General features: G+C 41.2%; 1 protein-coding gene across 1 annotated transcript; it reads left to right on the top strand.

Annotated features, from left to right (window-relative positions):
* The first annotated feature begins 1394 nt into the window (after positions 1 to 1394).
* Positions 1395 to 11693, top strand: LOC311110611 (non-selective voltage-gated ion channel VDAC2-like). The gene is made up of 9 exons (XM_084153132.1): positions 1395 to 1509; positions 2952 to 3023; positions 3345 to 3394; positions 5029 to 5181; positions 5389 to 5441; positions 7181 to 7408; positions 7759 to 7909; positions 10491 to 10548; positions 11359 to 11693. Exons 2-9 carry the CDS (start codon positions 2957 to 2959, stop codon positions 11448 to 11450), a joined length of 852 nt encoding a protein of 283 aa, XP_084009258.1. The 5' UTR covers positions 1395 to 1509; positions 2952 to 2956; the 3' UTR covers positions 11451 to 11693.
* The last annotated feature ends 2738 nt before the right edge of the window (positions 11694 to 14431 follow it).

Raw genomic sequence — 14431 nt, 5'->3', positions numbered from 1 at the left:
CCCCCTAAGAAAATGTGGTGCATGACACCTCTGCATCATCCATCTTTGTGTAATAATTACTATATTCCAGCAGAGGGCAGCAGTACAGCAGTGAATGAGTAGTTCTTGCAAAAGCCCTGGCCCCACAGAAAGAGTCTTATCTGAAGGGCAATTTTGAATTTGAATGGAACGATAATATCAAACCATAACCAGGATTCCATCCAACCTTTTTATGGAAGTAAAGTAAATAACGGCTAGTCCCCTGTAGCTCAGTTGGTAGAGCATGGCGCTTGCAACGCCAGGGTTGTCGGTAAAATGAATTATGCGATAAATGGCGGTGGAAACGCTTTTATGCGCAAATATTGATATAATAACCATCATATCAAAGTAAACTTTGAGTCACGACATGTTGCGTGGTCCTCCCACTACGACTCTGGAAAGCATGCAGTTTATTAGTAGGCTACAGATTAAATAAATTATTAACTTCACAGGGTGGTGAAAGTGCAAGGAGATGAGCAGCCTCGATGCTCATTTCCAATAAATATCGAGGGTTTTATTCTGGTGCCATGATGCTTGGCTGCCGTTTGACAAATTAAAATAATCTAGGTCTTTTGTCCATAATAATATCATGTAGGCCAGTGGTTCCCAATTTTTTTCGGTTGCTTTGCCCAGAGTAGGCCTACCCTTGAAGTGCATTTTATCAGTAGGACTATGGTCTCATGAGTCTTCTCAAGTACTCCCTGTGGATAGGCCAAACTATCAGCAGAGTTAAATGCAATGGAAACCCATTTAACTTGTATTTTTTATTCAGTACATGGGAATTTAACCATATAAGCTATTTGTATGTGCACTACGTCATCACGCACATACTTTTATCCACAACAAGTACATTTTATGAAAACACATCTCTGGTGGGAAAATCCGCATATTTTATTTATGTGGATTTGAGAATATTCGCATGAAACTCCGTCGCCAACTGGATGGAAACCCAGCTAGTTTTTCTGATATATTCACTCTACATTTGGCATCATTATCCTTTATCAATCTCAATGTGAATGTGTTTAATGTGAATCTCAGTAATAAATTGATCTGTCAATGAGAATTAATTAAATGTTGTATTATTTTACCAATGTTTGTGTGAGGGGATAAAACGTCTGATCCTATCAGTAGTTAGGAGCAACTTCTATTCTTCAAACTTGAATTGTACTCCACGGGATCAAACAAAGTTGTCCATGAGAAGTTACACCCAGAAATTGATATATCTATGATAAATACATATTTCTATGCATAAGAAAACAAAGTGCGTAAGAATGGTTTTGGTATTGACAGAAAAAATCTAGTTACAGCCCAAAAAAAGCCTTTTTACCGTTGTTGATTTTGTAATGAATCTGCAAGTATATTTTACACAGGCAAACACGTGATAGGTAGGGGTCCTTCGGGTGAAAGGCTGGATTTCATTTCATTACATTGCAGTCTCCTTCAGTTCGCCCTCCAACCGGTGAAGTTTACAGCTAGCCCCGTCTTTTACTGGTAAGTAAAGCAACTAAACTGGCTTTTATTGTAGAGGAACTAAACGACATATTTGCCGTGGTTTATGACCACGCTTGCTCGAGGACTGCCTGACACGCAATTGCTAAATGTGCTTAGCTAGCTAACCGGTTAGCATTAGCTATCTAACTAATTAGCTTTGCTGCTGGACCTGTAACCTTACACGAGAAAGGACAACTCATGTCCACTGCACATGTGTGTTAAATGGAGTTCAGCCGGATTACTTTGTTGTTACTTGGAGCTGCTCTAGGAGAATAGCTAGCTAGTAACGTTAATGGAGTCTCTGAATTGCACCATACCCAGTGATTGATTTAATGGGACAGACAGGGTAGGGGCCAGTAATTGGCTGGAGAGTGGACATATGTATCAAAACGTCATGCCAATAAAGAAAATTTGAATTTAATTGAGTGGAGCGCTTCCCAGACCTACATTCCTCCGCCTGGCCTTAACTGAGTGAGTCACTGAGGTGTAGCCTAGCGTCAGTTCAGATAAATTAGCCATGCAGAGCTATCCAGAACCAGACAGGCCACTTATCATACTCACTCAGATTATCAACATCTGCAAGGAAACCTTGCTCTGGGCTGATAGAGTTGGATGCTATAGACAGGCAACCACACTTTTTATTGTATAGTGGCAGGGCTCTCCAACCTTGTTCCTGGAGAGCTACCACCCAGTAGGTTTTTGCTCCAACCTTAATCTAGAGCACCTGATTCTAATAATTAGCTGGTTGATAAGCTGAATCAGGTTAGTTACGACTGGGGTTGGAGAGCCCTGTTAATATAGTGGGGAAATAAACTTTTAGCCCAAAGGATGACTAGCTGTGTTGGTTGAGTAGTTATGTTCATAGACAGGGCCATCTCAAGCATTTTAGTGACCCTCCTTTTGACAGTGGAGAGAAATGTACATTTAAAGTGAATTTCCTGCAATATACATCTTGCCTTGACTTATGCCATGTTAATGATATCAGAGTGAGAGTGACTAACAAATCAATGGTAGTCCCCTAGAGGTCAGGGCCCCTGGGCACGTGCCCTGCGTAACCGGTCAGTATTCTGCAATGATACCTGGCTAGACTAATTTACCAATCTCAAAATTGTTAGCTGACATGGCTAATTGAGTGACTGACAGAACAAGAGAGACATTTCTGATGCACAACCAAATTTTGAACTTTAGCCTTGTGTATTCTACTATTCAAACTCTAAACAGTAAGTTGAGACCCCGACCTGAGTACCTTTAAAAACAATACAAATAACACTTTTTGAGTGGGTTGGGGGGCCGCTAGGGTCCTGGGCCCTAAGTTACCGCTTATTCCTGGAGCCGGCCCTGTTCATAGATTCAAAAGAAATTGGTTTCCAAAGCAGGCGTTATGTAAATCAAAATGAACTCTGACTATTGGGTAATGTATGCATCTTTTCTCCCTGCTGCAGGTGTAATGGCTGTGCCTCCATCATATGGTGACCTCGGCAAATCCGCCAAGGACATCTTCAACAAGGGCTATGGTACTGTACATTTCACTCTGAAACAAATATACTTAAGGTGGTTTTAATTAAAAACCTTGTGTGAGAACAGGAATAACCAATAGGGTGAGTTTGTTTGAGGGATGCGAAACCAATAGGCAGGATGGGAGAGCGCTCTATCTATAGAGAGATAGATAGATACATAAAATATATATATATATTTTATCTCGGCTTTGCATGTCATCCTGTAAGATGTTAGTGTATGAAGGATTACATTATCTGCTGACAATGATTACATTCATGACTATTTCCCATTTGTGAAATATGCATCAGTGGTTGACTAACTTTGCTTTCTCCCTGAAGGGTTCGGCCTGGTGAAGCTTGATGTGAAGACCAAGTCCAGCAGCGGAGTGGTAAGTTGACTTATTTTCTTTCTAATCATGTGTGCACTTTCAAAATGAATGTAGAATTATCTCTACTCTAATATATATATATATATATATATATATATATATATATATACACACACACACACTTACTACCATTCAAAAGTTTGGGCTCTCTTAGAAATGTCCTTGTTTTCGATAGAAAAGCAAATTTTTTTGTCCATTAAAATAACATTAAATTGATCAGAAATACAGTGTAGACATTGTTAATGTTATAAATGGCTATTGTAGCTAGAAACGGCAGATTTTAAAAAAATGGAATATCTACATAGGCGTACAGAGACCCATTATCAGCAACCATCAGTCCTGTGTTCCAATGGAACGTTGTGTTTGCTAATCCAAGTTTATCATTTTAAAAGGCTAATTGATCATTAGAAAACCATTTTGCAATTATGTTAGAACAGCTGAAAACTGTTGTGCTGATTATAGAAGCAATAAAACTGGCCTTCTTGAGACTAGTTGAGTATCTGGAGCATCAGCAATTGTGGGTTTGATTACAGGCTCAAAATGGCCAGAAACAAATAATTTTCTTCTGAAACTCGTCAGTCTATTCTTGTTCTGAGAAATGAAGGCTATTCCATGTGAGAAATTGCCAAGAAACTGAAGATCTCGTTACAACACTGTGTACTACTCCCTTCACAGAACAGCGCAAACTGGCTCTAACCAGAATAGAAAGAGGAGTGGGAGGCCCCGGTGCACAACTGAGCAAGAAGACAAATACATTAGTGTCTAGTTTGAGAAACAGACGCCTCACAGGTCCTCAACTGGCAGCTTCATTAAATAGTAGCCGCAAAACACCAGTCTCAATGTCAACAGTGAAGAGGCGACTCCGGGATGCTGACCTTCTAGGCAGAGTTGCAAAGAAAAAGCCATATCTCAGATTGGCCAATAAAAAGAAAAGATTAAGATGGGCAGTCTGAGATATGGCTTTTTCTTTGCAACTCTGCCTAGAAGGTCAGCATCCCGGAGTCGCCTCTTCACTGTTGACATTGAGACTGGTGTTTTGTGGGTACTATTTAATGCAGCTGCCAGTTGAGGACGTGTGAGGCGCCTGTTTCTCAAACTAGACACTAATGTATTTGTCTTCTTGCTCAGTTGTGCGCCGGGGCCTCCCACTCCTCTTTCTATGTATGTAAACCTGTGACCCACTGGGAATGTGATAAAATAAATAAAAGCTGAAATAAATCATTCTCTCTACTATTATTCTGACATTTCACATTCTTAAAATAAAGTGGTGATCCTAACTGACCTAAGACAGGGAATTGTTACTATGATTAAATGTCAGGAATTGTGAAAAACTGAGTTTAAATGTATTTGGCTAAGGTGTATATATGTATGTGTGTATATATGTGTGTGTGTGTGTGTGTGTGTGTGTGTATATGTATATGTATGTATATATATATATATATATATATTATATACACACACATTCATATACACGCATACGTATATATGTGTGTGTGTGTGTATATATATATATATATGTGTGGGTGTGTGTGTTTATGGTCTTTATGATAAAAACCCAATTGCATTCAGATATTTTTTACAACATTTGTTTTTATTCATATCCTGATGTGAACCATTTTACAAATGTTCTGCAGGAGTTCAAAACAGCTGGCTCCACCAACACGGACACCAGCAAGGTGGCGGGCAGCTTGGAAACCAAATACAAGAGGTCAGAGTACGGCCTGACCTTCACAGAGAAGTGGAACATTGACAACACCCTGGGAACAGAGATCACCGTCGAAGACCAGGTTTGGATTCAACAAAGATTTTATTTTAAATGCTTTTTGTAACACAATCGGTGTTGTGTATGGAGTTTCTCACAATAGCCTTGACACACAATTGAAAAGAAAGAGGATTCGAACAAATAATGAATATTCAATATGTAGCGATCACATAAAATGCAGGTAGATCAACCTTGTGTTACCAGTCTGATTATTTGTTCTTGTTTCCTTTAGATTGTCAAGGGTCTGAAGTTGACATTCGACACAACCTTCTCACCAAACACTGGGTAAAATTACAAATGTACAATTTCAATGCAGAGGACCAGTTCGAAAAATGTATGCACTCACTACTGTAAGTTGCTCTGGATAAAAGCGTCTGCTAAATTACTAAAATGTAAAAATGTACTTCTAGTACTTAAAACAGTGTTTCATGTGTTCGGACATATGGGTGCCGATGGTATTAACATATAGCTAGACCAGAAGAGTCAGTCCAGCACGTAGTGTCCTTGCATGAAGGTAACATGATCTGAGGTGTGCATTCCTCACAGGCTCGTGGGTGGATCTGATGTGACGGGTCAGGCAAATTAACTTTAGCCTGACAAGGCACTCATCTGTGTAGTATTTATTATTATCCACATCCAAGCCATGGATTGTGTTACTGTTGTTTTCTTGCTTATATATTTGAATGGAGGTGTTTATTCTCCTAGTTGGCCTCCAGACTGTGACCATTTTAATCAGATGTTTTTATTTTTGGGGCAACTAAAATCTTGATTTGGTCAAGCAGTAGCCTAATGTGCATTAATATATGTTAATGTATGTAAATTGTAAAGTATTTTGTCTGTAATGTCTTTTTCGTTGTGTCGGACCCCAGTAAGATGAGCTGTCGCCATTGGCGTCTGCTAATGGGGATCCTAATAAAATCCCAAAATCCGGATTCCTCCATGAAAGTCTCTGCCCTGCCCAGCCCCTGTGGCTGTTTTTCTCTGCACGCTCAGAGTAGGTTAGAGGGAGGAACAAAATAGTCTGTTGAAGAGAAAGGGGTCTCAGCTTTCTGTAGGTATTACATTTTATTTCTCAACTCTCAATATTGACTGTTTTAGCATTTTTTAACCAAAGTAACTGGTATAGTGCTGACGTATACGGAGCACCGGATGCACGCATCTGCAATTTGCGGTCATTGCATAGGCCTATATAGACATCGTTGGGTAGTATGCAACAACGTTTTTTTAGGACATTTAATGCTGGTGTGACCAAATCCTATTCAGTAGTGCCTCCCCAGCCAGTCCACATAGTATTGGCTTTCCTGGAAGTGTAAATCCTGTGGGATGGAATATGGCACATGCCTAGTAGTGACACATGGTGGGCCAGTGGAGGAGTCTCCTCTTACATGTTGGGGAGGAGGGGGTGGTCGTCACGCTGTCGCTGCATGTCCACTGAGCTCCGGGGGAGGAGTTTCCCCTAGGTACAGATCTAGGATCAGTTTCCCCTCCCCGAATCTTAACTTTAACCGTTAGTGGAGGGGGGGAATGCAAAACTGACCCAAGATCAGCATCTAAGGGCAACTTCACTCCACTGAATGCTACAGCTTCTCAGTTAGTCACACTGCCTAGGCTAACAGTTTAGAACTGGGTTTAGTGTCATGTAACATTAGCATTTTAAGGGGCTCATAAAGTATTATTATTGTAATCCCTAGTTGCTAATGCTGTGAGTGAATGGAGTTGTGTGTGTGCACTTACTGTAAGCCTCGTTGGCTAGTGTGTAATGACGATCCAGAAAGACATTGCTCAGGATTGGTATTGCTTGTGGACTCTTGATTATGAACATAAGAGAGTGTATGGGTGAAGTACTACTGGAGTGAGGTTTTCCAGCTCTTGGTTTTCCCAGTTGTTTTCATATTCTGTTAAGGTTGCTACATTTCCATCAGACTGGTTATATTAGGCCTGAGCTGTTTGGCTGCTCAATACAAATATTTCAGTTCAGAATGTAGGCTAAGGCTAACCAAATATGTTTTCCGCTCCAACGACAGCAAGAAGAGCGGCAAAGTCAAGACCGCCTACAAGCGCGAGTTTGTCAACCTGGGCTGTGACGTCGACTTTGACTTCGCTGGCCCCGCTATCCATGGAGCGGCCGTCGTGGGTTACGAGGGCTGGCTCGCCGGCTACGAGATGACCTTTGACACGGCCAAGTCTAAGATGACCCAGAACAACTTCGCTGTGGGATACAAGACCGGGGACTTCCAGCTACACACCAACGTGTAAGTGAGAGTATACAAGTGTATGAATTTCCAGTCCTCTGCTATGTGCATACAAGAACAATTACCTTCAAGGGCAAACATTGTCTATTCAATTGTTTAAAAAAAATATGCACACCCACACGCAAAAACAATGTACATAGATGACTGGACAGCTGTAGTCAACCTGGAAATTGTAGTAATCATTGAATATCTAATGATTTAACCAAAGCACCTAAACAGGGTTCAAAACGTCAGGCCCTACAAACTGCATAGCAGGGTAAAGGCTAGGACTTGATTTCGAACTGGACTACAGACAAATATTTTCATATCACTCCTTCTCTCCCTAATCTTTTCCCTGGTTGTTGTTACAGAAATGACGGTGTACAATTCGGTGGCTCCATCTACCAGAAGGTGAGCCCGGCGCTGGAGACAGCGGTCAACCTTGCCTGGACTGCCGGCAGCAACAGCACAAGCTTCGGCATCGCAGCCAAATACCAGCTGGACAAGAGCGCCTCCATCAGTGTAAGTACTGTGCAGTTTCCCAGACAGAGCTTTAGCCTAGGACTAAAAAGCATTGTCAATGGAGATTTTCCATTGAATTCACTTTTTTAAATGTGTCCAGGAAACCGTCCCTTTGTGGTTGTCTTACTGTGTCCTAAGAACACATGCAAGAAACGCTCAAGTACTTACTAGGGCTGTCTACCACTCACTACGTAGTTACTAGGGCTGTCTACCACTCACTACGTAGTTACTAGGGCTGTCTACCACTCACTACGTAGTTACTAGGGCTGTCTACCACTCACTACGTAGTTACTAGGGCTGTCTACCACTCACTACGTAGTTACTAGGGCTGTCTACCACTCGCTACGTAGTTACTAGGGCTGTCTACCACTCGCTACGTACTTACTAGGGCTGTCTACCACTCGCTACGTAGTTACTAGGGCTGTCTACCACTCGCTACGTAGTTACTAGGGCTGTCTACCACTCGCTACGTACCTACTAGGGCTGTCTACCACTCGCTACGTACTTACTAGGGCTGTCTACCACTCGCTACGTAGTTACTAGGGCTGTCTACCACTCGCTACGTAGTAACTAGGGCTGTCTTCCACTCGCTACGTAGTTACTAGGGCTGTCTACCACTCGCTACGTACTTACTAGGGCTGTCTACCACTCGCTACGTACTTACTAGGGCTGTCTACCACTCGCTACGTAGTTACTAGGGCTGTCTACCACTCGCTACGTAGTTACTAGGGCTGTCTACCACTCGCTACGTACCTACTAGGGCTGTCTACCACTCGCTACGTACTTACTAGGGCTGTCTACCACTCGCTACGTAGTTACTAGGGCTGTCTACCACTCGCTACGTAGTTACTAGGGCTGTCTACCACTCGCTACGTAGTTACTAGGGCTGTCTACCACTCGCTACGTAGTTACTAGGGCTGTCTACCACTCGCTACGTAGTTACTAGGGCTGTCTACCACTCGCTACGTAGTAACTAGGGCTGTCTTCCACTCGCTACGTAGTTACTAGGGCTGTCTACCACTCGCTACGTACTTACTAGGGCTGTCTACCACTCGCTACGTACTTACTAGGGCTGTCTACCACTCGCTACATAGTTACTAGGGCTGTCTACCACTCGCTACGTACCTACTAGGGCTGTCTACCACTCGCTACGTACTTACTAGGGCTGTCTACCACTCGCTACGTACTTACTAGGGCTGTCTACCACTCACTACATACAGTTGAAGTCGGAAGTTTACATACACTTAGGTTGGAGTCATTAAAACCCATTTTTCAACCACTCCACACACACCTGAAGGTACCACGTTCATCTGTACAAACAATAGTACGCAAGTATAAACGCCATGGGACCACGCAGCCGTCATACCGCTCAGGAAGGAGACGTGTTCTGTCTCCTAGAAATGAACCTACTTTGGTGCGAAAAGTGCAAATCAATCCCAGAACAACAGCAAAGGACCTTGTGAAGATGCTGGAGGAAACAGGTACAAAAGTATCTATATCCACAGTAAAACAAGTCCTATATCGACATAACCTGAAAGGCTGCTCAGCAAGGAAGAAGTCACTGCTCCAAAACCGCCATAAAAAACCCAGACTACAGTTTGCAACTGCACATGGGGACAAAGATCGTACTTTTTGGAGAAATGTCCTCTGGCCTGATGAAACTAAAATAGAACTGTTTGGCCATAATGACCATCGTTATGTTTGGAGGAAAAAGGGGGCGCTTGCAAGCCAAAGAACACCATCCCAACCGTGAAGCACAGGGGTGGCAGCATCATGCTGTTGGGGTGTTTTACTACAGGAGGGACTGGTGCACTTCACAAAATAGATGGCATCATGAGGAAGGAAAATTATGTGGATATATTGAAGCAACATCTCAAGACATCAGTCAGGAAGTTAAAGCTTGGTCGCAAATGGGTCTTCCAAATGGACAATGACCCCAAGCATACTTCCAAAGTTGTGGCAAAATGGCTTAAGGACAACAAAGTCAAGGTATTGGAGTGGCCATCACAAAGCCCTGACCTCAATCCTATAGAACATTTGTGGGCAGAACTGAAAAAGCGTGTGCGAGCAAGGAGGCCTACAAACCTGACTCAGTTACACCAGCTCTGTCAGGAGGAATTGGCCAATATTCACCCAACTTATTGTGGGAAGCTTGTGGAAGGCTACCCGAAATGTTTGACCCAAGTTAAACAATTTAAAGGCAATGCTACCGAATACTAATTGAGTGTATGTAAACTTCTGACCCACTGGGATTGTGATGAAATAAATAAAAGCCGAAATAAATCACTCTCTACTATTATTCTGACATTTCACATTCTTAAAATAAAGTGGTGATCATAACTGACCTAAGACAGGTAATTCTTACTAGGTTTAAATGTCAGGAATTGTGAAAAACTAAATGTATTTGGCTAAGGTGTATGTAAACTTCCGACTTCAACTGTGCTTACTAGGGCTGTCTACCACTCACTACATTGTCTGGCGCTCCAGGATCAGAGTTGCACACTCTAGTTTAGAAGACTGCTGTTGTTAGGAACTTTCCTCTGCCTTTTTGGAATGTAAGTTAATCATTCTGTCTTTCCAGGCTAAAGTGAACAACATCAGCCTGGTCGGTCTTGGTTACACTCAGACGCTGAGACCAGGTAAGACCTCTCGTTTTACAATATATATAATTGTTCCCTTACTGCTGTTACTACAAGTTCCCTCAAGTTGTAATGTTAGATTTGTGTGGCGTACCACTCTTGTCTGTAGCCCACTGCTTCTCTATGAGCAACCCACACTTCATAATGCAACATCCTCTTCTCTTCCTGAACCAAAGTGCTCAACGTTAGTCTTACACAGTGTGTAAAAAAAAAAAAAAAAAAAGTGTACACTGCACCAAAATCGATTTGAAGATGATGCTTTACTGGGGACTCACATGTGGCGGTATGATCAGCTACCAGTAATTTTTAATGAAAGGAGACTCAAAGCGACGGTCGGTCAATAGAGAGCTAGCGACCAGACATTCCCAAGTTTATGTAAATTTCAGCGACTGCCATCATACATGCTGTTTGTAGGGCGGTCCCCACTAATGCAACCTCCTATTCATTTTGCTCTCAATGCGTCTCGGAGTACTGTTCTTGTTATAGAGGCACTCCTGCAGTGCTACAGAAGGCTCAGATAGAAGTCCGTTATGTAGAGCAGACTAGTTTCTCTTTCATTTGAAAAAAGAAATCATTGTCAGCTCTATAAGAGAGATTTCTATCTGCAATGATGAGAATGTTGACACCAGGGATAGAACGTAAGGATTTCACTGCCCTGGCAGGCTAGTATGGCAGACTTCTCAACAGTACTAGCCTCAGGCTAGTGGGTTTGCTTCATTTCCATCTCTAGTTGACATCCTATTTTTCTCAGTTCCTTTTTTACCCTCATCCTGAATGCGACCCTGACGTTGTCTCTCTCCCCTGTTGCAGGTGTGAAACTCACCCTCTCTGCCCTGGTGGACGGAAAGAGCATCAACGCTGGAGGCCACAAGCTGGGCCTGGGGTTGGAACTGGAGGCCTAAACTCTCCTCACGGCGTCGGGGACGAGAATATCAGCAGAATCTGGCCTTAATGTATTTCCAACTCAAACCAGCATGGGGATATATCATTGAAGGGGTGTGTTCAGAGGCTACAAGAACAAGAGAAATAAACACTTTTTTAGTTACCGTTTTACGACGGTAGCTACTTCCGTCATTCTTTGGTGTACATGTTTGCTTTGTAGTTGTTTCCATTAAAAGACACTTGCAGTGGGTCAGTAATTTATACACCTTCTCATTGTATCTATCCAACACTGCCATGACAATGAAATGCACCACACCATTCTCCTCCCAATGTGACCAGAAACTTAACTTGCAGTGCATTCGTAAAGTATTCAGACCTCCCCTCATCAATCTGCACACAATACCCCATAATGACAAAGCAAAAAACGTTTTTTATTTATTTCTGCAAATGTATTAAAAATGGGAAACTATCACATTGACATACGTATTCAGATCCTTTACTCAGTACAGTTGGTCACCTGTAGCTCCTATGTTTATCCCTGAAGTATTGTTTTTATTTGGTGAGACATCAGTTGATTGGTTAAACTCGGTGGGTGCTTTTGGTCATACATTCTTTCTGATTTGACCACTTCTAACCAATCATTTGATATTCTGTGGTCTGAAGACATTTCTCATTTGCATTTGCAACCGCGTTCTTCAGTACACTAGGTTTCTCCCACTGTTATTTAATTACTGTCGTATACCTTGTTTTCTTTCCACAAGGACAAGCTTAACGCCATGTTGTACCGTTATGCTCAGCGTCAGTTGGCCATCAGGGTTTGAGATGTAGCTGTACATGAAGACCTCGCTTAATCAGAACTGTTTTTGGGTGGCTTGAAACTAAGAAAGTCTAAGTTCAGGGGATACCTGTAATTCTTGCTGACCTGCCAGGCTTGCGTTTGTTTTCTACTTTGCTGATGATGACTAAGGGAGGGGTTTTAGGTTCACAGTAATGCCAAACTGTCTGGCTGTGTGTGTAGGCTCTCCCAGGGGCTTCATCTGGTCACTGGGCTGGCTGAGACAGTGATCACAGGAAACCTGGGAGGTCCCTTCGTGTATGGTTTAACTTTTCAATAAAATCTTTGAGCTCCACAAACCAACTCCTGACTTTTTTTGTGAGTTATGATAAACTCTTCTGGCTTTGGGAGGTCTTGCTTATCAGGGATTATTGAAAGATGGGACAATCCCAACAATTATTTCTTAATATTTAACATTTAAAATATGTTTGTAGACAAAAGTACGAGCTATCATATGATGTAAAGGAACAACCTTATTCAAACAATTTATGAAATGCACTTAACTGGATTTGTCAACTCAATCAGATACCATAAAACACATTTAATTGTTATATTTATTGTCCAAGTGTTTAAAGGCCTTGATTGTTTCATTCTAACATTAGATTTTTAAAGTATTTAATACAAACCTCCCCCCCCAAAAAAAATTATACGCTAGCATTTTGCCATGTTTTTCTAGATTCAGAACATAAAACAAGATTAACAAAAATATAAACGCAACATGCAACAATTTCAAAGAGTTACAATTCATTTGAGGAAATCAGTCAATTGAAATAAATTCATAGGCCCTAATCTATGGATTTCACATGAATGGGAATACAGATATGCATCTGTTTGTAACAGATACCTTATAAAAAAATGGGCCTCACAATGGGCCTCAGCATCCCGTTACGGTATTTTTGTGTATTCAAATTGCCAACTGATAAAATGCAATTGTGTTTGTTGTCCGTAGCTTATGCCTGCCAATACCATAAACCCACCGCCACCATGGGGCATCAGCAATATATATCTCTGACTAGATCCTAAACTGTGCTAGATAACTGAGAAATACCCCTTTCCACCTTTTATACCTGAATCCAACCTGATTCTCAATATATTTAATCAACAAAGGTATACATTCTCAGTCATCTATCTCATGCGATATCAAACCTCTCAAACCTCTATAAACTCAGTCTGAGTAAAAGATAAACACATAATTAACTACTATATATTCATGCTAATAATCTATGTAGTCAAAACCTTATTTTTATATATAAGGAAAAATCCCACATAGACATCCCCCATTTTAAAATGACCCCTTTTTCTGAGCCATGCAACCAAGAAAACATACATCAACTAAATTGTGACCATCATGACATCATCCCCACAACAATTATACATAACCATTACATGGATATTATAATCTGAACACATGAATATAAAAATAACATAAACGTCCGTCTTCATCATCCATGCCCCATCAGATGAACCCCAAGCTTTTCACTGGTCACAACGGGCTCTATCTGATCTACTGAGATAGTCATCTGTCCATGTTTGAAACAGTATGATTCAACAATGTCTACTCAACATAAATCATATAAGTGTATCCTAAGACATTACCATAATGCATCACTGTTTTAACCCATACTATCTATATAAAACATTTCTCAATTGAACAATCACTATCCTTCATTCTGAAAATAATTATACTAATACATACTAATGATTCACTTAAATCACTCATTCATCTTATAAAATATAACCAAACCCAAATTACTTCACTCAACCAAATTTAAAAATTACAATCCTTATTGATTCACTTTATCCTTATCAATGAAACTTAAAACCCTCAACTTTATCACCCATTACAACTGTCAGAATGTATACTTACAGTGGGGGAAAAAAGTATTTAGTCAGCCACCACTTGTGCAAGTTCTCCCACTTAAAAAGATGAGAGAGGCCTGTGATTTTCATCATAGGTACACGTCAACTATGACAGACAAATTGAGGAGAAAAAAAATCAGAAAATCACATTGTAGGATTTTTAATGAATTTATTTGCAAATTATGGTGGAAAATAAGTATTTGGTCACCTACAAACAAGCAAGATTTCTGTCTCTCACAGACCTGTAACTTCTTATTTAAGAGGCTCCTCTGTCCTCCACTCGTTACCTGTATTAATGGCACCTGT

The sequence above is a fragment of the Coregonus lavaretus genome (assembly GCF_964263955.1).
Source record: "Coregonus lavaretus genome assembly, chromosome: 36".
In the NCBI taxonomy this organism is placed as follows: Eukaryota; Metazoa; Chordata; class Actinopteri; order Salmoniformes; family Salmonidae; genus Coregonus; species Coregonus lavaretus.
The sequence above is the reverse complement of the archived record's forward strand: the minus strand, read 5'-3'. Positions and strand labels throughout refer to the sequence as shown.